This window comes from Gopherus flavomarginatus, chromosome 7 (genome assembly GCF_025201925.1).
Source record: "Gopherus flavomarginatus isolate rGopFla2 chromosome 7, rGopFla2.mat.asm, whole genome shotgun sequence".
Lineage (NCBI taxonomy): Eukaryota > Metazoa > Chordata > Testudines > Testudinidae > Gopherus > Gopherus flavomarginatus.
The window spans coordinates 30,465,115-30,489,648 of NC_066623.1; the positions used below are offsets into that span (position 1 = coordinate 30,465,115).

Below are 24,534 nucleotides of genomic sequence, written 5' to 3' on the forward strand. Positions count from 1 at the left end.
ATCACAAAAACTTCAGGAGTTCATTATATATTATTGCGACTTATTGGTTGTGAAGCTTTGGAGTATCACTTACTGTCTGTAAAACAAGCTTAACATTAATCTCAAAGGTTTTACAGTCATATGTGTTTAAAGAACTTTGTGATCATCAAACTGAAGGTGCTATGGAAGAAATAAAGGACCAGGCCACTACCAACAAGAGAACTACAAATCAAGAAATAACACAATATATATTCATATACCTACTCTCATTTCCATTTCAAATATCATATAAGTTGTATTATTTGATAATACAGGAAGATTTTATATTATACATCCCTTCTAAAAAATTAAGTTGATGTGCAAAATCACAGTAAATCAAAGCTTTACCTTTTTTAAAACAAAAATATACCACAGGGGTCAATTCTACCCTCAATTAAAACATTGTGTCTCTCATGGGCTTCAAGAAATTACCTTTCCAATTCCCTATGGACTATCCATGGCTTCTGAACTAGACAAAATTACAATTTTTATATTAAGATAAAAAGTTCTCTCCCTCCTCCCCCCCATCAACTACTATAGCTGTTTTAATGTGTTTATAGTTACCTGCAAGAAATTGCATTTGAAAGAGATCCAGAGAGATACTTATATCAACACATTTTATCAAGAGCTTTGTCAATAGAATTTCTTGTACTATGCTAGACTTAATAAAAATAGCACACAGGTTACCAGTCCATTCAGTACATCTTTAGAGCCTGTGCTTGTTTTTCTACTGTTTGAGATCAGTATCTAAATTACTACCGATGGCGGAATCCATAATACTTTTATTTAATTGCAAATTCATTTAATCTATAGTGCTTTTATGAATCTTTCAAGATACAAGAATAATGTTTAAGGGGCTACCTGGTAGTTCAGCTAATGACACCTGGAAGCTTTCCAACAGGACCTTGGGTTTAAGCTATGGCTTGGTCATTTATTTATTTCACACTAAAAACATCTGGGTTTCATTTTTGGGGGGATACACACACTATTTGTAAGACCTTGATTTTTTTCTTTGTTTTTAAGAGCTGTACCACACTACCCTTAGAGAGGAGCCTCAGGGAATGCAATGTAGTTTAAGCTACTTTGCAAGAGTTGGTTTAAGAACAAAGCAGTAAGATGACAGGCTTGGGTATAACCAAGAAGCCATAAAAATGAAATAGCACCTTACAGCAAAACAGAAGAAGACAGTAGGCTCAGAGGCTCATAGCTGGCGCTAGGGATAAGTAGACTAAACAACTGCTTAGGGCCCCAAGCAGATCAAGGGGCTCCCCTATTAATTGTGTGTGTGTGTGTGTGTGTGTGTGCACGTATGCCTGTGTGCGCGCGCACACACACACACGTGCAAAAATTTTCCTGCTTAAGACCCCAATGAGCTAGCACTAGCACTGCTGAGGATTTAGCACATTTTATCTTTTAAAATACTGCATATTTCGACCTAAGAAAGAGTAAACTATAAGCACAATCATAATTTGTGTCAATGTACTTGCAATGGGAGCATGACAATTCCAATGATTATAAATAGGCATACTAAGGTTATGAATATAATTATTAACTATCTTAGGCACATCAATTTTAGACATTTTTTGTAAGGGATACTAGTTGAAATTCAGTGCCCCCCTGAGAAACAGTTGGTTTTGACTATTATATTCTGTTAGCACTCTTCGCATTACCGCAGTCAGACATAAAGACTGAGGACATGCGCTGGAATTTCAAGTGGGCTGCCAAGAAGGTGGCCACTAGGGCCAAACCCCAAGATTATGATATGAAATAAATAAAAATATATCTACTTACATTCATGTCTTAGTACAGTGAGAACAACAGTGAGAAGTGGGACTTTACATCACTATAATGAACTATGCTTATAAAGAAGAAACTGTCTACATTGATTAAAACAGTGAGATCTCTTATGGATAAACAGATGGGAAGGTCTTGCATGACAGTTTGAAGACTGGGAAAGATAATGGTCTGTGTCAGCTAGACTTCATTAGATGGAAAACCGGGATCTCCCACCATCCAGTGGAGAACCTTTATAGGCACTTACATGCAGCAAGCAAGACACATCTCTTCCACCTCTCTGCAAAGAATTAATATGTACATTGGAAGTTTTATATGTGAACTTCAGTTTTCCATCGGAGTTACCTGAGAATTTCTCTGTTTTTCTGGCTGCTCATATCATCTTATGGAGATGGGGACAATGCTGGGCTCTGTAGTTTAAGCTCAAATTTCCTTTGCCTGGAAGTAGATATTTTTTCATGGCTTTAGTTCAAATTAACTGTCTTAAAATTCCTGCATTCACCCACCAAAACTGGCATGTTATGATGGAATATTTATAAGCTTGTCTTGAGCAGCCTAGATGTTTGAATTTGTATGCAATACAAAATCCAAGTGAGAATGCTGTAATAGCATAAATGTCTGAAGTACTAAGGACTTTGAAGTCATTGTGAAAGATGCAAAATAGTTCCACAGCTCACTCTAAGGCTATGTCTACACTTGGAGCTAGGGAGACAAGCCTCATCCCATGCAGATATACTCACACTAGCTCTCATCAAGCTGGTGCACTTAAAAGTAGCATAGCTGCAGTAGCACAGGCAGGCTAGCCACCTTGGGGTCCAGGTAGGTTTGTAGTCAGAGTGGCTAACTAATGCCTCTGCTACCCATGCTACCATGGCTGCACTAGTATTTTTAGTGTGAGTATGTCAGCACAAGCTGGGACTCTCACCCCCAGCTTCAAGTGTAGACATAGCCTAAGAAAAGAAAGAGAGAGTTGCAATGAAAACTGAAGAGGGGAATGGAGAACAGAAATGTAAGGTGGACGGTAACTAATAACCCAGGAACAGCAGCAGAACTGCACAGAATATCCAAAGTCCAAGCACCATATGGTCACAGAGCTACAGTAGATTACAACCTCAGAGGTTTAATTTCCTCCTGCTTTGCCTAATGCCTAATATTGCATACATTAAGAGAGTCCAAACAAGACAGATCACCAATACATTCACATATCCAGGTACATGTTTGACACAAGCTGTTGAATTTTATTTGCAATTTTTTGAGTAAGTTGAAAAATTACATTCTTATTTTATAGGATGTAAACAGAGGTTCTTACAAAAAAAGACTAATGGTGGCCTGGGAGATGGGAAAGCTCCAATTTTCATCAATGTTTCTGGATGAAAATTCAGTACAGGCTGATAGCAACCAATTGTGGTTATCACGATGATGGTTCTTCAAAAGCCTATATGAAATTAATATGTTGGTTCCACTCCAGTTCCCAATAGATGTGTTTCAACACTACCAAAAAAGGACATTTAACAACTCTTTAATTTCAGCATAGGTGTCAAGGTTAGACTAGGCATAATCATCAAATTAGTTTCTCTTCAGGTCAAGGCTCAGGCACAATGAAGAAGTCCAACAGGGAAATTTAACCTGACACTTCCCAAGCTCTACCTGCCCTGTTTATAAAGATTTCAGTTTGGAATAATCAAGTTGTCCCTTTCCAGAAGCCCTACACTCATGTTAAAATTAAGAAATTAAATTACATTGAGATATTGTGGCTTTATTTTTTTTTCTAGGGCAAACACCGTGTATTTTCTGGGTAAAGTGGTTCTTTTTAGTAAATCCAAGGCTGACCTGCCAAGCCTGTCCATGTACTGTAAAAAATGCTCTAATAGCAATATTTGTTCCCTCCACTGTGGGGCTATATCCCATTAGACACTACCAATGAAATTAAGACAAAGGGAACCACCTCCTTCTCTGAATTGAACTGGATGCTTGACAAAAGACACACCCTCCAGAGCCAAACTGACTAGAGAGAGGGAGAAAGCTACTTATGGACACAAATCAGCACACTATTAGCCGGGGTGTCCTATTAAGAGAAAGAACTATGGATAAATAAAACCACCCTTAGTCAGAATAGAGGCAATTCCTACATATTTACAGAGTGTCTTCCATCTACCCTCAGAACCAGACATCATGGATAGCCAGTCATTAATTTTGATACTGAATACTGGATTAACCATTACTATTAATTATATAAATTAGAATGATGTCTCTATCATCACACACAATGACATATGGTCTCTCTCTCAATTTCACAATGCCTTAACCTTTCCCCATTATTATTAATAAATAATAACAATTTGTATTACTATAGCACATAGGAGCCCCAGGCATGGACCAGGGCCCATTGTACTAGGTGCTATACAAACATAGGACAAAACCTAAATTACTTTCAGCCACCTCTCTTCTGACCCTGCAAAAACATCACAATAGTTTGGCCTAGATTTTCTGAAGTGCTTAGCACTCAGCGGCTCCTATTTCTCAGTACTATAGATATTAGGAAATCTGGCCCTTTCATTCCGGTCACTAAAGATGTTCCAAGTTTTTAAAAATTCTGCCCTCATTTGTGGGTTCTGGGCACTTCTGAAAAATCTGAATATTTACACATACACACTCTCTCTCTCTCTCCAACTACTGCCAAAAGGTCAAATGCAAAAGAAGAACAATGTAGCTAGCACCTAGAACACTAACAAAGCTTTAATTGCCTTCCTTCCTCTAAAAGCATCTTGGAGATGAGTAAAAAAAAAGATGTAGCAATTACTGTATCATTTTCTGAATCCAGAGAGTAACATTAGAAGGTTAGAGGGGAATTTTAAACTGACAAGTCATGAAATAGAGTTAGATTTCATGCCTTTGGAATGGTGCATTTTTTTCTGCTCTAGTTCAACAAAAATATTGACAAACTGGAGAGTAAAGGAGAAAAATATGATTCAAGGCTCAGGATCTCATCTATGATGGAAAGGCTCAAATAACTAAATATCAAAGACTTGATGAACAGGGATTTACAACACACTAACTACTCATATTTCATCATGAATTCGTCATCATTTAATAATTAGGAATAATTGTTTTAAAGTAAATTAAGGAAAATACCTACAAACATCAGGATAAATTTAGCCAAATTCATGGACATTTTACACTGGCATCAAAGTAGTATATGACAATCAATTAAATGATGAAATAAGCTCAAGCCAAGAGAAAGAATACCTGTTGGTGATGTTTTCACATTTCTGAGCCTAAACGAAGCATTTGGGAAGATGATCATATTCATGGACTGGATGCAAATTTACCCATTACTAAGACAAACCCTTGGATTTTTCCATAATGACTAAAGTAATGACTGCTAAAACCAAATGGCAAAACATTCAATCATATTGCTTATGCAAAGCATGCTGCAAATCCCCCTGAAGTACAAAAAAATGCAAAGATCAAACAAATAAACCACCGCAAGAATAATGTTTATCTTCAATGTAATGATAAACATTAATCTAAAATTCCATGTGAATTATAGCTATGCTGTATATGAAACATCATTATTCCATTTCCTCTTACAGTCATCACTTTCGGAAGCTTAGAAATTCTGTGGTTACAAAGCCTCTTGTCTATTTAAGCCTGACCCATACTTGTTTTTCCCTGAGTTCTTATAGGTCAGTGACCTGCTATGAAAATGTTTTTGATGAAACCAGGATGGTTTATTATGATAATTGTTAAAATAAACTACTTTGTTTTGCAGCACTGGACAGACGTACCAATGCAAACCAAGTTAGTTTGCTCAAACATGTGTCCACCACTCTTCTGAGCTGCTCTCTCTTCCACTCTTCCTGTGTTTGGATTCCTCCTGTGAAGACCTGTTGACAGAGCTGCTAATGGTTTCCCTTCCAGAAGAGGCGCCAACTTTTTGAATGTTTAGAAAGGAGAGAAAGGTCCACTCTCACATCAGCAATAGCAAAAGTAAAGACTAAAGGTTCATAGTAGCGGGCTAATGTAACTATTTAATTACTAACTGTAGACAGACATACTAAATCATGAATTAAGTAGGGCATTAGTGCCCTTTAGTACATAAACAGTTAGTGTGCATGATCCACACTTGGTAAAGACACTATCCAGCTATAAGAGATAACCAGAGAAAGGTCATTCTGAATATACGGCAGTTCAGATGAGCCACTACAAGTGGTTATCTAATTTGAGATGTGCTGCTTTATTCAGTGTACAGCCCAAAAAGGAGAAGGGGAAAGCTATTACACAATTTCACAGTTTGGATCCAAACATTTTCCCATACAAATAAACACACACTCAGTTCTACAGTCCTTGTTCACTTTCAATTTGACCTTCAATGGGCCATCATTATGCTGTACCTCCAATCCACTGAAGTTATAAATTGAATGTATCACTATTTAGTGTAGCCAGAAATGGAATATAAAAGCCACTTAATTCAGAACCTAAAGTCATAACATCCACATGTTAGCAGCTGAGAAGAAGCTATGAGATTCACATTCACTCTACAAAACAGTATTGCATATTTGAAGACATGAAATGGGGGACAACCCTAAAATGATGGGGGGGGGGATTGTCATCAGCTGAACATGCCCTCCCAGAGGCATGGTGTGATCAAAAGACTTACTGTGATCTTTGGATACATAAACAGGGAGATCTTGAGCAGAAATAGAGAGAATATATCACATCTCTATTTGGCACTGGTACAGCTGCTACAGGAATGCTGCATTCAGTTCTGGTGTCCACAGTTTAACAAGGATTTTGAGAAATTAGAGACAGTTCAGAGAAGAGCCACCAGAATGATTGAAGACTTTTGAAAACATGCCTGATAGTGAGACATGGAGTGCAATCCACATAGCCCACAGAAGAGAAGCTTAAGCGGTGACTTAATCAGTCTGAGAGTACCCACCTGGGCAACAAAATTTTAACAGAGGGTTCTTCAATCTAGCAGACAAAGTTATAACAACATCCAGTGGCTGAAAGTAGAAGCTAGACAAATTCAGACTAGAAAGGAGCACATTTTTAACTTTGAGGGTTACTGACCATTGGAACAATTCATCAAGGGTTGTGTTGGAGTCTCCATCACTGGCACTTTTAAAATCAAGACTGGGTTATTATTTTTTTAATAAAATATGCCATAGTTCAACAACATCTATTGGACCTGAAGCAGGAATTAATTCCTAGAAGTCTTATAGTCTGTGTTATGCTGGAAATCAGACAAGATCATCTCAGTGATTGCTTCTGGCCTTAAAAATCCATGAATCAATATTCCACAGAGGAGCACAATATTTTCTATTTGTTTACACCAGTGGTTCTCAACCAGGGGTATGTGTTCTCCTGGAAATATTCAGAGGTCTTCCAGGCGATACATCTATTTATCTAGATATTTGCCTAGTTTTACAATATGCTACATTAAAACCACTAGCAAAGTCATTAGAAACTAAAATTTAATAGACAATGATTTGTTTAAACTGCTCTATACACTAAAATGTAGGTACAATATTTATATTCCAATTAATATATTTTATAATTATATGGTAAAAATGAAAAAGTAGGCAATTTTTCAGTAATAGTGTGCTGATGCACTTGCATTTTTATGTCTGGTTTTGTAAGCTTTTAAGTGAGGTGAAATTTGGGAGTATTCAAGATAAATCAGACTCTTGAAAGGGGTACAGTAGTTTGGAAAGATTCAGAGCCTCTGGTTTACACTGCCCAATTTGATCAACTGACAACAGATTGGGTCCAAAAGATTGACACACTTCTTCCAAGTACTGCAAACTAAAAGCAGGATTCTATTCTTCTCTCAAGCACAGATAAAGTCCATTGTTTTTCACTAGTTAAGATTCTTCTTCTCCCCCTCCCACTCCCACCTGTTCCCTTTCTGATAGATACCCATTTGGAAAGTCACCCAACAATACTTAAATCTAAATGTTAGTTTTGTATTAACTACCTTGGCTGGGAAATATTTTAGATTCAAGTGACAATTTATTCTTGATTACTATATAATAAAACTAAGTTCCAAAGTAAGTTTTAAAGAAAGTAGCCATTCTCCAACTTCACCCTTTAGTAAGAGGTTCTCATTTACTGATTCCTCAGTGCAGTAAGTTCTGACAGGAAACGCTTTTCAAGGTAAGATGACTCAAAGTATAACTCAATGTCAACACCAAAGGAGTCAAAATTTAGAAATTACACTCAAATTTCTTCCCAAGTCTGCATTTTACATTCTGGGATGTTTTAATGTGGTGTTAGAGTTCAATGAAGCTGTAGAACTATTTTACATTTAAGAGTTTTAGGACTTTATAGCAAGCAGTTTGGAAACTTACAATGCCATGCTGGGTTAAACAATATAATTATGAACATTTCGATTTGTGGTCAAATGACAACTGAATGAGAATTATTAAATTAAACATGTAGTGACCACTATCCTTAACTCCAAGCAGTTTGATGCAGCGGATTTTGATAGATGATGAGTACCTTAGAAAGATCAGTTATTTTCATGCTTTGGTTTATGCTTCTTCTGAAGCATATGAGTAAGTTTGGAGTTATGATTCTGTTGTCCCACCAGACAAGCAAGCACTTAAAAATCCTTGGAAGAGGAGAGCTATGTAATTACTTTCCTCCAAGTTTCCATTGGTGTTGTCATTCGTAATATGAACATAAGCAAATCCCAGCTTTCTCTCTTCAAATATGTTTGCATTATTTATGTCAGCTGAAGCTTCAGGAAAGGTAACTTCAAATCTGCAAGGAACAAACGCTAATCAGTACCAAATATACTTAGCTACTCTGCAGGTGCACTTTTGTACTAAATTAGAATTCATTTACTTTTCCAGTCCTTGGACTTCAAATACTGTACACTAATCATACTGCCGACTGCCCAAATGTGGTGGTTTGCTTTTGACTGGCAATTAAATACTTCTTTATCTTATTTAGTTGGTTTCCAAAGTATATAGCATCCTCCATCTACATAAACTATGTATTTGTGTCACACGGTGGTTTCTCATTTTAATGCCTGAAGTATTACTTAACTAACTCATATGAATGTTAATACATGATATATACTTCAAGATGAAAACATATCTATTTAAATAAAAGCTATATTAGCTCAGCATCCCATATGCTGCCTTTGACCCTTGAAATAATGCCAAGTTTAATGGGAGTACAGTATGTGGTTAGAAATAAATATTGTTGTACTGTAGGTACGCAATGCCAAGCTGCTAGCAAATTTCTATATGAGAGACACTTTTTAAAGTAGATGGTTAAAAAATTTTCAATATTTCTTAACATTGAAGTCTCCTCAACAAATTAAATTATTTCCAAAAGAAGAAATGTTGACAATTAAATGACAAGATGACTTAAGCCATTTGAAAATTTTAAACAGAAACAACCAGTTAAAAAACTGAACAATAAGAATAGCCAAAATACAGCACAAGATGCTCTTATGGCACTACATTTTAAAATTATTCAGAAGCTAAAGCTGGTGCAGAAAGTGGCTGACTGCCTCCTCAGTGTTGCTTCACCACAGTACCCACTATACCAGCATTCCATAACATGCACTCCCATCTGATGCATACCTTTCATCCCAGTTTGAAATTCTCTCCCTATACAGCCCTAATTGACTTGCAAGTTTGATAATGTTCTAGACAGAGCACCTTTCCTTGTGCCAGACTATCACAGTTTCCATCAGCAGAGGCACTCAAGTTCTGTCTCCCCATCTGAAACTGGGTGTGTGGCTAGGATGCTAACAAAAGTTGCTAGGAGGTTCTCATGAGGCTCCTTGATTCTGCAATTTGGTGTTTACTCTGTTTTAAAATAGCCTGGATCTGTTAACATTCATGGCACATTGCAAAGTCCATCTCTTGTAGGGAGCATTGAGCCCTCTGTGTGGATAATTTATATACCTACTGGCCAGATTCATATGTAGCTGTGTGTCTATTCTTTAACATGTGGATGTTACATTTAGCTCTTAAGATATCTGTTAAGATGCCTGGAATAGTCTTTATTTATACTTACATGGAATCCCACAGGAAACCCAATACAGTCAAATGACAATAGCAAAAGGTGTCCAAGTTATGGGGGACAACAATAGGGTCAATCCGTTGTTCACTTTAAGTAAGAGGTCAGAAGTAGAGGTTATCCTACGTGTCAAATTACAGGTCAGTGTCACATTGAAACAAATATTTTTGAAGTTGCATATTTAAAAATAGCTTTCTATGTATTTTGTATTCTACATGTACACTGCCATCTTTTAAATCTTTATATCATGTGTGCTTTCTTTTGCATTGTGCTCATTTCACCACAGTTTCAATAAAACCTTGAATGGTTGGCATTTCTCAAGCAGGAGAGATCCAATATGTGACGCTAGTCACAAAACAAACTGAATATTTGCATGACATAGCTTATAACTTAGTTTATTTTCTTCTGTTCAGTAACTGGTCAGAGTATTTTGACTCTATATGGAAAAGTATGTAGAAGAGATTTCAAAACATTTTTTTCAAACAACAGCTTTTTGAACTATAAGATATTTTCCCCCTTCCATAATTCTTTTTTTAAAATCTAGCATACACTGGAGTTGTGAGAACAGCAAAGTTACAAGAAAGATATCTATAAAACACTGATCTTCCCTAACCAGATCTGGTATGCAATTTACAGGAAAGAGCAACACTTCACTAAATCACAGGAACTTAAACAAACTACAGTGAAATGTCCGAAAAAGGCCACTTAACAGTTCTGACTTGCGCAACTGAAGAAGGCAAATCTGAAATCTTAATCATCCTTTCAGCAGCCAAGGCTACAGCTTGGGAACATTTATTTTGGCTGCTTGAGCCAACGTAACATCATATAAAGCTCAACCAATGGCAGCAGCATGTTACTCTGGGCTCCCCACCTCTCAAAGAATTATTAAATCAGTGGTTCTACCACTCTAACCATGTAACAGCCTGCTGCTTTAAATCCATTCAAATGTATGTCTTTGGTGTGTCCTGATCAACTATTTTATGCTCATTTACTCTGAGTTAGTAGAAAAGAGTTATTTGTGTATTATAGGAAAACTGAGGCATACAGCACAAGTAAGCTTCTTCACCAAAAGGTCACAGAGGAGATTCTTACAAATAAATTAATATGGCTCAGTGAGATGAAAGAACAAATGTATTGTCTGCAGTTCCAGAATATCTAAATTTCACAGTCATCTGGAGTACTAAAATAGTGAAACTCATAGCAAACCAACATGAGCAGGGCATCTACTGTCATCATTGTCACAGTTCTCAGGCTGTTGTCAGGTGTTTCCTACTGCATAAACACTGAAAACTCTGTAGGGCATCCCGTCTGCCTAAGTATGGATCCCTATGATACACATTGAGTTAAATTGTCCATTTGTGTTGAAGGGGGTAGGGTTCTTGGCTCCCACTCCCCTAGTCTCTTCCGTATGTTCTCAGATTCCCTAACCCCAAAAGGAGTAGAGCATAGTGGTACCAACCACCTAATCAACTCACCTTGAACATAAGAATGACCCTACTGGGTCAGACCAAAGGTCCATCTAGCCCAGTATCCTGTCTTCTGACAGTGGCCAGTGCCAAGTGCCCCAGAGGGAATGAACATAACAAGTCATCATCAAGTGATCAATCCCCTGTCGCCCATTCCCAGCTTCTGGCAAACGGAGGCTAGGGACACCATTCCTGCCCATCCTGGCTAATAGCCATTGATGGATCTCCTCCATGAACTTACCTAGTTCTTTTCTGAACCCTGTTATGGTCTTGGCCTTCACAACATCCTCTGGCAAGGAGTTCCAAAGGTTGACCATGCATTGTGTGAAGAAATACTTCCTTTTATTTGTTTTAAACCTGTTGCCTATTAATTATATTTGGTGACCCCTAGTTTTTCTGTTATGAGGCTTGTAGATGTTTACAAGGGTCACTGTCTCCTTGTAAACACAGGCGGGAAGGGTGGGGGGGAGGGCCGCTGGTAAATGGCATTCCTGTGGGAAGTACCCCAAAGGCTTCTGGGAGTCTCCTTTCAGAGCTGTAGAGCCACTATCTGCTCTGTCCCAGAACTGCCTGGCAGCTGCTGGGAAATTTCTGCTTTCTAAGCCCTTATTCCCTCTTCTCATGAGTGAAATGGCCAGCCTTGCCCATAGCAGCTTTTTAACCCCTTCAACACCAGAGCAGGGTTTATACTTCACAATTCACTAATAGAAAATGACCATTTTGAAACCTTTTCCTGAATAGCTATCACAGAAAATAGTGTTTCCTAACCTTATGCAAACCACTGCTTTGTTACTCTGCTCTATTATTGGGTGATTCATAAACTTAGATTTTTAGGAATATGGAAAAAATGCATGTTTGCTGGGTGTAAAGAAACACTGCAAACTCTGTATAAATACCATAAGCAGGGATCCATCTAGAATGCCACAGGTCTGCAACAAACGTTTGTTTACAATAGTGAAGAACTATCTGATACATTTATTATTTTACCCACAACTCTGAGCCACTTAGCAATCTCTCCACTCAGCATGTTAATTGTGGAAAATGCTTTTTGTATTACATGATTTATTTAAAGCTCGTTCAGTACTAATTGATGTCTAGATGGCAAAGCATCTCTCAGAACAAATTATTCTTCTCCACTAGCATCCTCGGTCACTAATAGTGATTTTACAGTACATTATGGCCAAACAACCCACTTTAATGTCATAATCAAACATTTAAAATTCAGCTTACAGAAATATAATACACAGTAGCATCTCTCCAGTTAAATGTCAAACCCAATTTCCATTTTAAAGCTCTGTCGCTGAACAAAACAAGGGTTCTGGAGTTAAAACTTGGCATCCAAGTTCTTTGTCTGAGAGCTAATTATTTTTCCGAACATTGGAGAGATTAGATTTGACTATATTTACAGTTTTTGTCATCCTTTAAAAACAGAAACATATTGTTAGCGTTTTCAGATGTTGAAATCCTTTAGTCTAAGCTAAAGAAACTGATCTGAGGAGAAAGAACAAACTGTGAGCTAAAGTTAACCCTTTTGAAGATAGTGGGGCTATGTGACAATTTTTGGCAGACGGCTATGTAAAAGTCAAGACTATTTAATGTCTTGTATCCTGCCTCTTCATTCTACAGAGATGTAGGACATCTGGCTGTGGGAGGGATTTCAATCTGTACTTTGGGCCCCATCATACCCAGTATCATGAGTTTATTAATTTACTGTAGTACACCTACGTTCTTGATCATGTGTCTCATTTTGTTTGTATAATGTGTAACGGCCTTTCTGCTCATTTTGTTACCTTACAAATTTAAGTATGATGGTGTAGCTGAAATGTCAGGGTCCAAACAAACAAGTCAATAAAATAGTTTTTTAATTGTATTACAACTTTGTATGCCAATATTTCACAGTACTATACATATTAAGCTCACAGTGCAAATCAAATCCAGCTATATTGTAAAATTCTATTTTTATTCGGATATATTTCAATGCTATGTGTTCTAGAACAGTTAAAGCAAAGTCAGAAATAGTGCATCACATTAGACACTGATTCATCCTGTCTGGGTACTGCATCCCGCACTTACAGGGACTGGACCAGTTTAATCATAAGGGTATGGGAAAAGAGGGCATTGTTAATCTGACCTTCAGGAAGGATCATAAATCTCTAGGATACTCCTCAGTGGAGGATTTTACTTTTGATCTCTTAATTACACCAAATGAACTTAAAGAGGTATACAAATATTTATTGGCCCCTCATTGGCTACTAGTATTGCCGATTAAAGAGCACTCTGCAGAACACTAAGTTTCCTGTTCTCCATTTTAGAAAAATGTGAAGCATCTTTCTAAAACTTGAAGCATCCATAGCATTTATATGGCACTTCACATGCTCAACACTCTCCAAATATCTCTTTCGTTAAGAAAGGGCTGGCGTTCATGCCATGGCAATTTTAGAAGGTTTGATTGAAATAAGTTTCTTATAAATTGTACCCAAGATTCTATCTTGTGAATTACTCTCTTTAAACAATGCCATGCTCATTGGAGTATGTTTAGTTCATGCTTGCATTCTCAGAACACATCTTTTTAATCTTCCTTAGTGACATACAAAAAGTACTGAAGCAAAAATCTCTGCTTCTCCAAGCTTTCCATCAGCAATGTTAGTCATGTTTTACAGTCAGTCCAGTAATTAGCCCTACATAAAACTAGCATGAATAACAGTTGACTACATAATTTCATTTTATACAATGAAACATAAATTGAATTAAGAGATAGGGCCGTAATATAAAGGCGCCAGAAATTACTAAGCAAGTGACGCTGTCTTCTGAGATATTCCATATACCAAAAGGTAGAGCAGTTACCTTAAAATGGTTATAGTACTATGAGCCAAGTGAGCTGAACTCTGGGGTATCATTTAGAAGATTCTTGAAGGGCACTCCAAATTCTTTCAGCTATATTCATAACTACTTAAATACTTACTGAGCACTCCTACTATTCATAAGGCTTGACATATGATGTCCTTTAGCTGACATAAGTTCACCACACATTTTGGAAGATCGTACTGTACATCTGTGCTATAAAGAGCATGACAGCAATAGCAATAGCACTCGAACCTGACAGAAGACTTAGGGTATGTCTACACTATGAAATTAGGTCGAATTTATAGAAGTCTTTTTTTAGAAATCATTTTTATACAGTTGATTGTGTGTGTCCCCACATAAAATGCTCTAAGTGCATTAAGTCGGCAGACTGTGTCCACAGTACCGAGGCTAGCGTCGACTTCCGGAGTGTTGCACTGTAGGTAGCTATCCCACAGCTCCCGCAGTCTCCGCCGCCCATTGGAATTCTGGGTTGAGATCCCAATGCCCGATGGGGCAAAAACAGTGTCACGGGTGGTTCTGGGTACATCTTGTCAGGCTCCTCTCCCTTCCTCCCTCCGTGAAAGCAACGGCAGACAATCGTTTCACGCCTTTTTTCCTGGGTTACCTGAGCAGATGCCATACCACGGCAAACATGGAGCCCACTCAGCTCACCATCACCGTATGTCTCCTGGGTACTGGCAGACATGGTACTGCATTGCTGCAGAGCAGCAGCTCAGTGCCTTTTGGCAGCAGACGGTGCATTACGATTGGTAGCCATCGTCATCGTACTCCTGGGTGCTCTTTTAGCTGACCTCGGTGAGGTCAGTCGGGGCACTTGGGCAGACATGGAAGTGACTCAGCCAGGTCATTCCCTTTTCAAGTTTCGTCTCATGGAGACTCAGTCCTGCCAGCAGTCGTACTGCACTGTCTTCCGGTGAGCAGCCAGGAGATGACGATGGCTAGCAGTTGTACTGCACTGTCTGCTGACAGCCTAACATGTATAAGATAGATGGAATGGATCAAAACAAGGAATAGATCAGATCTGTTTTGCTCCCCCCTCCCTCTCTCCCTCCCTCCATGAAATCAATGGCCTGCTAAACCCAGGGTTTTGAGTTCAATCCTAGAGGAGGCCATTCTGTGTGACAGTTGTTTGTGTTTCTCCTTGATGCAAAGCCACCCCCTTTGTTGATTTTAATTCCCTGTAAGCCAAACTTGTAAGCCATGTCGTTAGTCACCTTCCCTCCATCAGAGCAACGGCAGAAAATCATTTCATGCCTTTTTTTCAGCCCAGACGCCACGGGAACATGGAGCCCTCTCAGATCACTGTGGCAATTATGAGCACTGTAAACACCATGTGCATTATCCAGCAGGATATGCAGAACCAGAACCGGCAAAAGTGAAACCAGATGAGGAGGCGACAGCAGCGCGGTGACGAGAGTGATGAGGACACGCACATAAACTTCTTACAAAGTATGGGCCCCGGCAATGTGCACATCATGGTGTTAATTGGGCAGGTTCATGGCATGGAACGCCAATTCTGAGCCCAGGAAACAAGCACAGACTGGTGGGACTGCATAGTGTTGCAGGTCTGCAATGATTCCCAGTGGCTCTGAAACTTTCGCATGCATAAGGGCACTTCCATGGAACTTTGTGACTTGCTTTCCCTTGCCTTGAAGTGCCAGGATACCAAGATGAGAGCAGCCCTCACAGTTGAGAAGCGAGTGGTGATAGCCCTGTGGAAGCTTGCAACACCAGACAGCGACCGGTCAGTCGGGAATCAAATTTGGAGTGGGCAAATCTACTGTGGGGGCTGCTGTGATCCAAGCAGACAGCACAACCAAAGAGCTGCTGATATCAAGGGTAGTGACTCTGGGAAATATGCAGGCCATAGTGGATGGCTTTGCTGCAATGGAATTTCCTAACTGTGGTGGGGCAACAGACGGAAACCTATCTTGGCACCAGAGCACCAAGCCAGCGAGTACATTAACTGAAAGGGGTACGTTTCAGTGCTGCTGCAAGCACTGGTGGATCACAAGGGACGTTTCACCAACATCAACGTGGGATGGCCGGGAAAGGTACATGACACTCGCAACTTCAGGAACTCTGGTCTGTTTCAAAAGCTGCAGGAAGGGACTATCTTCCCACACCAGAAAATAACCATCAGGGATGTTGAAATGCCTATAGTTATCCTTGGGGACCCAGCATACCCCTTAATGTCATGGCTCGTGAAGCCATGCACAGACAATCTGGACAGTAGTCAGCAGCTGTTCAACTATAGACTGAGCAAGTGCAGAATGGTGGTAGAATGTGCATTTGGATGTTTAAAAGCGCACTGGCAACTCGGATAGACCTCAACGAAACCAATATTCTCATTGTTATTACTGCTTGCTGTGCGCTCCACAATATCTGTGAGAGTAAGGGGGAGATGTTTATGGTTGGGTAGGAGGTTGAGGCAAATTACCTGGCCACTGATTACGTGTAGCCAGACATCAGGGTGGTTAGAAGAGTACAGGAGGGTGCACTGCGTATCAGAGAAGCTTTGAAAACCAGTTTCATTACTGGTCAGGCTATGGTGTGAAAGTTTTGTTTGTTTCTCCTTGATGAACCCACTCCCTTGGTTCACTCTACTTCCCTGTATACTAATACCATCCCCTCTCCCTTCAGTCACCACTTGCAGAGGCAATAAAGTCATTGTTCCTTCATATTCATGCATTCTTTATTAATTCATCACACAAATAGGGGGATAACTGCCAAGGTAGCCCAGGAGGGATGGGGGAGGAGGGAAGCACCGGGTGAGGTGGGGGAGGATGGAAGCACAAGGCCACACTGCACTTTAAAACTTAAAAAAAAAACAAATAAAAAAAACATATTGAAGGCCAGCCTTCTGTTGCTTGGGTAATCCTCTGGGGTGGAGTAGCTGGAGGTCCCCCCTCACCACATTCTTGGGCGTCTGGGTGAGGAAGCTATGGAACTTGGGGAGGAGGTTACACAGGGGCTGCAGTGGCGGTCTGGGCTCCTGCTGCCTTTCCTGCAGCTCAACCATATGCTGAAGCATATAAGTTTGATCCTCCAGCAGCCTGAGCATTGACTCCTGCCTTCTGTCAGCAAGCTGACACCACCAATCATCTTCAGCCTGCCACTTACGCAATTCAGCTCGCCACCTCTCCTCACACTCATATTGCGCTTCCCAGCATCCAGACAATGTCTGCCTCCACACATTCTGCTGTGCTCTGTCAGTGTGGGAGGACGGCATGAGCTCAGAGAACATTTCATCCCAAGTGCATTTTATTCGCCTTCTAATCTTTGCTAGCCTCTGTGAAGGAGAAACATATGCAGCTGGTGGAAGAAAAAAAAGGGAGAATGGTGGTTAAAAAGACACATTTTACAGAACAATGGGTACACTCTTTCATGGTAAACCTTGCTGTTAACATTACATAGCACATGTGCTTTCGTTACAAGGTTGCATTTTGCCTCTTATTGAGGGTATGCCGGTTTGGTGTGAGAGATCACTCACACAGGGCGGGGCAACAGAATTCAGCTTGCAGGTAGACATGGTAAGCCACAGTCTTTTGGCTTCTTTAACCTTCATAACATGTGGGAATAGTTTCAAACAGCAATGTCCTCATTTCCCATACCAAGCACCCATTGGATTGGCCATTTAAAATGGGCTGGCAATTTAAAAGGAGGGTATGCGGTTTCCGGGTTAACATGCAGCACAAAATCAACTAACCCCCCACACATACATCCAATTCTATGGGATGATGGCTTCACCCCTCCCCCCACCGTGTGGCTAACAGTGGGAAACATTTCTGTTCAGCCACAGGCAAACATCCCAGCAAGAACAGGCACCTCTGAATGTCCGCTTAATAAAACTACCCTATTTCAACCAGGTGACCATGAATGATCTCTCTCTCTTGAGGATAACACATAAAGAACGGATGTTGTTTGAATGCCAGCAAATATCGGGACCATACACTGCACTGCTTTGTTCTGCAATGATTCCCAACTATGTGCTACTGGCCTGGCATGGTAAAGTGTCCTACCATGGAGAATGGAATAAGGCTGCCCTCCCCAGAAACCTTTTGCAAAGGCTTTGGGAGTACCTCCAGGAGAGCTTTATGGAGATGTCCCTGGAGGATTTCCGCTCCATCCCCAGACATGTTAACAGACTTTTCCAGTAGCTGTACTGGCCGTGAACGCCAGGGCAAATTAATCATTAAACACGCTTGCTTTTAAACCATGTATAATATTTACAAAAGGTACACTCACCAGAGGTTCCTTCTCCGCTTCAGGGTCCAGGAGCACGCCTTGGGTGGGTTCAGGGGATTACTGGCTCCAGTTGCACAGTGAGAAACAGATCCTGGCTGTTGCGGAAACTGGTTTCTCCGCTTCCTTGCTGTGAGCTACCTTCCTCGTCCCCAATAACCGCTTCTGTGTTGCATTCTACTCCATTGACGAAGTCAAAGCACAGGTTGGGGTAGTGGTGGCTGCATCCCCTAGAATGGCATGCAGTTCATCACAGAAGCAGCATATTTGGGGCTGTGACCCAGAGCATTTGCCTCTCTGGTTTTTTGGTAGGCTTGCCTGAGCGCCTTAAATTTCACACGGCACTGCTGCGAGTCCCTGTTATAGCCTCTGTCCTTCATGCCCTCGGAGATTTTTTCAATTTTTTTTGCATTTCGTTTACCAGAATGGAGTTCAGCTAGCAAGGATTCGTCTCCCCATACAGCGATCAGATCTCGTACCTCCTGTTCGGTCCATGCTGGAGCTCTTTTGCAATTCTGGGACTCCGCGGTCACCTGTGCTGATCAGCTCGCCACGCTGGCCAAACAGGAAATGAAATTCAAAAGTTCGTGGAACTTTTCCTGTCTACCTGGCCAATGCATCTGAGTTAAGAGCACTGTCCAGAGCGGTCACAATGGAGCACTCTGGGATAGCTCCCGGAGGTCAATACCATCGAATTACGTCCACACTACTCCAAATTCGACCCAGCAAGGCCGATTTAAGCACTAATCCCCTTGTCAGGGGTGGAGTAAAGAAATTGATTTTAAGAGCCCTTTAAGTCGAAAAAAAGGGCTTTGTCATGTGGACGGGTGCAGAGTTAAAAATCGAGGTAACGCTGCTAAATTTGACCTAAAATCGTAGTGCAGACCAGGCCTTATACTAATGCTGTTTCAGGGCCTCAGACCTGCAAGCTGTTTCAGGAAGGTGGACACCTAAACACCCACAGAGACTCTTAACTTCCATTGGGTACTGCACAAATGTGGAGTTGGCCTATGCAGAGCAGGTTGCAGGATTGGACCTACAGCTGCAGAAGAACAAACATTTAAGTAAGGCAGACTAACTGCACACATTAGTTTTACACGTGTTTTGTTTAAACCATTTTTTCTTTTGATGCTTAGCCACCGCAGAAATTGACCCTTTTAGTTCTAGCTTAGAAAGGCATAGGAGGTGGCAATGTTATAAAAACTAATCCATGGTGCAAAACCACTAAATAAAGCCTGCTTTTTTGATGTGCTGAAGACCAGTAGCTCCCATTGAACTTAACTGAATTGGAGTTATAGGTGCTCAGTGGTAGAGAAAGGAAGACCTTTAAAGAACGTAGGAAGTGCAGAAGACAGCTTGCAGACTCCTTGTTGCATGTGGGTTTCCATATCTAACGGATATTATCAAAACCTAGTTACTGTCTGCAATATTATTATAATTACCAAGTCTGCACTGCAGCTACTCATGTTGTGACTTGAAATCAGCGCTTAAGTCAGCCTCATGCTTTCCTCATCTGGCACAATTTTTGAGAGAAATTTTCCCTTTGGAGGCTCTGCTTGTGTTGCAAGAACTAGCATCCATTCAATCAGTAAAGCTAAGTTTTTAGAGATGCTAATGGTAAAAGTAAAACAATTGGAAAGTTGTCAAAAAGCACGTTTTTGACATCAATAACTGGAATCTACACAGACATTTAGTTTTATAGTTTTAGACTGATTTAAAGGAGGGGGAAAGACATCACAGGCAATAAATTTCACAAAGAAAACTCTGTCCATATTTTTAGTTAATAATGAGGCTTTTGCTTTGATGTCTAGACAAGTTCAACTACATTAAGAGAAAATAATATTAATTTAGGGTTAATGCCCTTTGAATGATCACTACTGCAAAAAAAAGCAATATATTCCAATGTAATTTCGAACAAAAAAATGTAATGTACAATATTTTGCCAGGAACAAAATTACTCAAGTTTTAAAAAGTCTGACCCACTGCAGCTGCTTTGTTAAAAAAGCAAAAGATTACTTTTGCATCCACTTTAAGAGATCAAAAGCCAACTCTATTCCAAAGCCTGCAGTAGTGTAAGTGAAATTTTTATTTGTTATTTGAAATAAATTAAATGGAAAACAGCCAGCTTCTTTTTTAATTCAGCCATCATATTTTCTGAATTAACATTTTGTGGTGCTTGACAATAGTTAATAAAATAGTTTTTATATTGCCTAAAATGTTGCAATTTAGCCCTTACAAGTTATGCCAGGCTTTCCACAATTCCTTCTCCAAAGAACACTGATTCATAGCAAAAGATTAGATTTATAGTCCTCTCCTATAAAATGACTTGATGTGAACTACCAAAAAGTTGTGAGTTTCCCAATCTAATTCAAAGTACATCATTTAGAAAATATTTTAAATGACAGGTAATCCTAAAAGCAAGGAAAGGTACAGCATATGTATGATATAGAGTATACAGCATGTAAGAGGGCAACTTGAGAGTTTAGAGAGAGAAAATTTAAGGGAGGTATTCAGGTATCACATACTGTATGTACTTGTTCATAAGCCAAATATTTTTGGTAAAAAAGTGACTCAAAGAGAGGGGGTCAGCTTATAAACGGGTCTACACCTAAATTTGATTATTTTAAACTCTATGGAATCACTGAATTGAATATCTAATACACTGTCATTTTGTTTACCTGGAGCGTCTACAGGCATGGAGCCCCTCAGCTCCTTGTGGCCGCAGTTCGCCATTCCCAGCCAATGGGAGCTGGGGGAAGTGGCATAAACAAAACGTCTCAACCTGCTAGCGGTTTACCCTGATGGGCCGGGAGCCAAAGTTTTCCAACCCCTGAAATATAAGGTCGGCTTATGAAAGGGACAGTTTTTGCTATTCTTACCTATCCATTTTGGGGGGGCGGCTTATAAACGAACAGGCTAATGAACAAATATATACGGTACTTTTGCAGTTACTAGTAGAAGAATTCCATTTTTTATTTCTGGTTTCACACAGACGAAAACATACAACATAAAGAGAAGATCAGCTTCCTGGTTATGCTCATCCCTTTAAGTATCCTCCTAGTATTTTTCCCAAATGCTCCTTTTAGGCAGATGTGGAATTATTTAAAGAAATAAACAAATAGTGGGGGAAGAGGGGAGAAGGAAGTTATTCCATTAAAGCACATAGAATGGATGTAAAACTTCAAGACTTAGTGCTGACATTTTCTTTCTAGAAGAACAAACTTCAGCTAAAACAATCATCATTTAGTGTGTCAGGTTACGCATTTATTATTTTGTAAGTAACTATCTGCCACTTCCCAGACATTTCCATGAACACAACATACAAAATCACCACCTTTGTATCCTTAACAGTGTTTTATATTTCAAGATCTGTTTTTCTAAGGAGCAGATTACAATCTCAGCGTGAATATTAACTACATCATTTCAATTTCAAGCACAGTTTTGTAACCAAAGACAAGCTATACATTTCTCTTATAAGAGTGAATCCTGAGTTGTCAAAAGATAAGTCAATGGGTAAAAAAGCAACTCGCTTGTCAATATTTAAGGCAAGGACTCAGTTCCTTTAGCACAGCAGACTTCTTTGTTCTACGTGTGTACACAAAATTAACTACTCTCCATGCCAATTTTGACAGAGGTGTTTTCCCACTCTATGCACTGTTATACAACAGCAGACCCACTCAACCAAAAAAAATGAGATTGGGGTTACCTTCATGCATAGAATTCTACACAGACCCTGTTATATACCATAATACATGACCAGTGCCCTTGTAAATGATGGATTTAAGATTATCTAAATCTTTTAGATCCATTTTACTTAAATCACTAACAAAAGCAGCAAACCAAGGGCCTTATTTTCTACTCAAAGTCCAATTTTAGACCTCTGGGACTCTACCAATATCAGTGCCATTAAATGAGTATAAAGCAAATGTAGCTGTATAGATAATCTGACACAAGGAGTTCTATTCTAATATGCAAGTGCAGGGCATTTATACTATGGCAATTCCCAATAGTGCTGGCTATTAAGACAACCCATCACCACTAATCTAATTAGATTAGAGAAGTCATCCTGAGAACATCAGAAAACAAAGTGAGATAAAATTTAGACCTGACTAACTTTGCCTCAGTGGTTAGCTATAATATAAATTATTTATTGGTGGTTACAGTTTTCTTAACAAATTATTGCTAATATAATTTTGAATTACAATAAATCATGGATACCAAGGTTTTAATCTAAAACTCATCTCTGTTTTAAACTATTCTTAACTCTAATTTATGTCAAGTGTTTTGTTCATTCTAGCCACATTATTTCTATAAGTCATTATATAAACACAATAAAAAAGATGCAGAAAATAAGGCAGAAAATCTTTAGTTCTTGAAGTCAACATGTATGCACAAAACATACTTACAACCGTTCGAGTTGCTTTAGATCCTGAAATGCTCCACGCTCTATCATACTGATTTGATTTTCTTCCAAATGCCTATAATTAAAGAAATACCAGTTGACAATGATAATTTAATAGAATGCCTTGTACAGACAATATTATATTCTCCAACTTCTCTACACGCTGCTTGATTTAAAGTGCTATTCACAGCAACACCAATGACCATGATAGTGACAGACTGGTGAAAGCTCCCTCTACAGAATGGCAGTGTTTTTTTCATGATCACTTCTACCACTATCAGAAGATAAAATTTACAGTCCAAAATACATATATCACTGGTAGTTTTTGCATGGATGTAAACTGCATCCTACCAGAGCTAGTAACCACATTATTGGCTTTTAGTTTTTATAGCCAAAACCCATTAAAATCTTGCAATTAGTTTCTTATAGGCCTGATTCTGCCCCCTTAGTACTTGACTCTTCGCACTTCCAATCATTTTAATTTTATTCAGTGTAAGTAAGGCTGGAAAACAATAGTCAACATCAGAAGATTAATGCAGGGCAAATAATCTAGACAAAGCATTAAGTGATAAAGTGCATGCACGTAAGCATCTGCATGGGATTTCAGACTCCTTCGGAAGTTACTGAGTAGTTCCTATTCAGTGAGACTTCCCCAAGGGTGCCGGAGTGCCTGCTGTCTGTGACCACTGAAGACAGTCAGTCTGCATCACAGGGAATGGGAAAAGCTACCAAGGGAAGTGCTCAGGCAATCTGTCCCTGTTCCACATGCTTGTCTATCATTTCCTCCCATGAGACAGGGCATAGGTGGGGATGAATCAGCTGAAGAGATTGGAGGCAAGTAGAAATGCCTGGAATAGTCTTTATTTACCATTATGTGGAATCCCACTGAAATCCTGAAATTTATCACTGAGTGTTGTGCTGGGGCGGGGGGAGCGGGCAGACTAACTGACAGGTAAGTGAAGCCCCCACTCCACATATGATCTGCAGTGCTGTGACACATGGCCCTGGCACTTGGATTAGCTAGGGGATGGGGAGACAAGAGAAGAGGGCTTCTCCAAGCCTAATAGAGCTGACTGGCTAGAGGGCTGCCAGGGAATCCTGCCTATATTTCCTACCACCATATTTCTTGCCACTCCCCTTGGCTTGAAGTGGTTTTCTTCATATACCGGGTTTACAGTTTGGCTCAATGGCTCTCAGCATCCCCATGATACACATTTTTCCAGTGCCATTGCCTGCCACCAGCTCCTTCCCAATTGGAGGACGGAATTGCCATTGGAGAAGGGACTGTGTGGGCAGACAGGGCACAAGTGGCTGTTGCAGGGGCACAGCATGCCAACAATCTGAGATCAGGACTGCAGGGAAGGCCCATGGAGCAGTTGGTCTCTGTGATCATTATGAGCTTGCACCACATGTGATTATCAGCCAGAGCCCACAGGAAAGGCAGCACCTTGATCGGTGACTGATGGACTGGATGCTAGGGGCATTTGGCCTGTGTTTGCTGGTCAGTGTGATTGATAGTCACTGCGAAAGATGTTGAAGTGCATGCTGGGTGAATTCCTGACTCTCCAAAGTGTCGTTCCGGGGCGGGGGGAGTCTCCACTCCAAGTAGTTTGAATCCAACTACACACACACACACACACACACACACACGTATGTAACATAGACTATGCCAGATTTTAACTGTATTTAACACGAATA

The 24,534-nt window shown here is 39.8% G+C and overlaps 1 protein-coding gene across 1 annotated transcript in view; it reads right to left on the bottom strand.

Annotated features, from left to right (window-relative positions):
• Positions 1–24,534, bottom strand: part of SLIT3 (slit guidance ligand 3) — a 789,390-nt gene that overhangs the window by 721,467 nt on the left and 43,389 nt on the right. Inside the window, exon 3 of the mRNA XM_050962519.1 lies at positions 22,841–22,912. Coding sequence (XP_050818476.1) covers positions 22,841–22,912 — 72 coding nt within the window. The remainder of the gene's footprint in view (positions 1–22,840; positions 22,913–24,534) is intronic.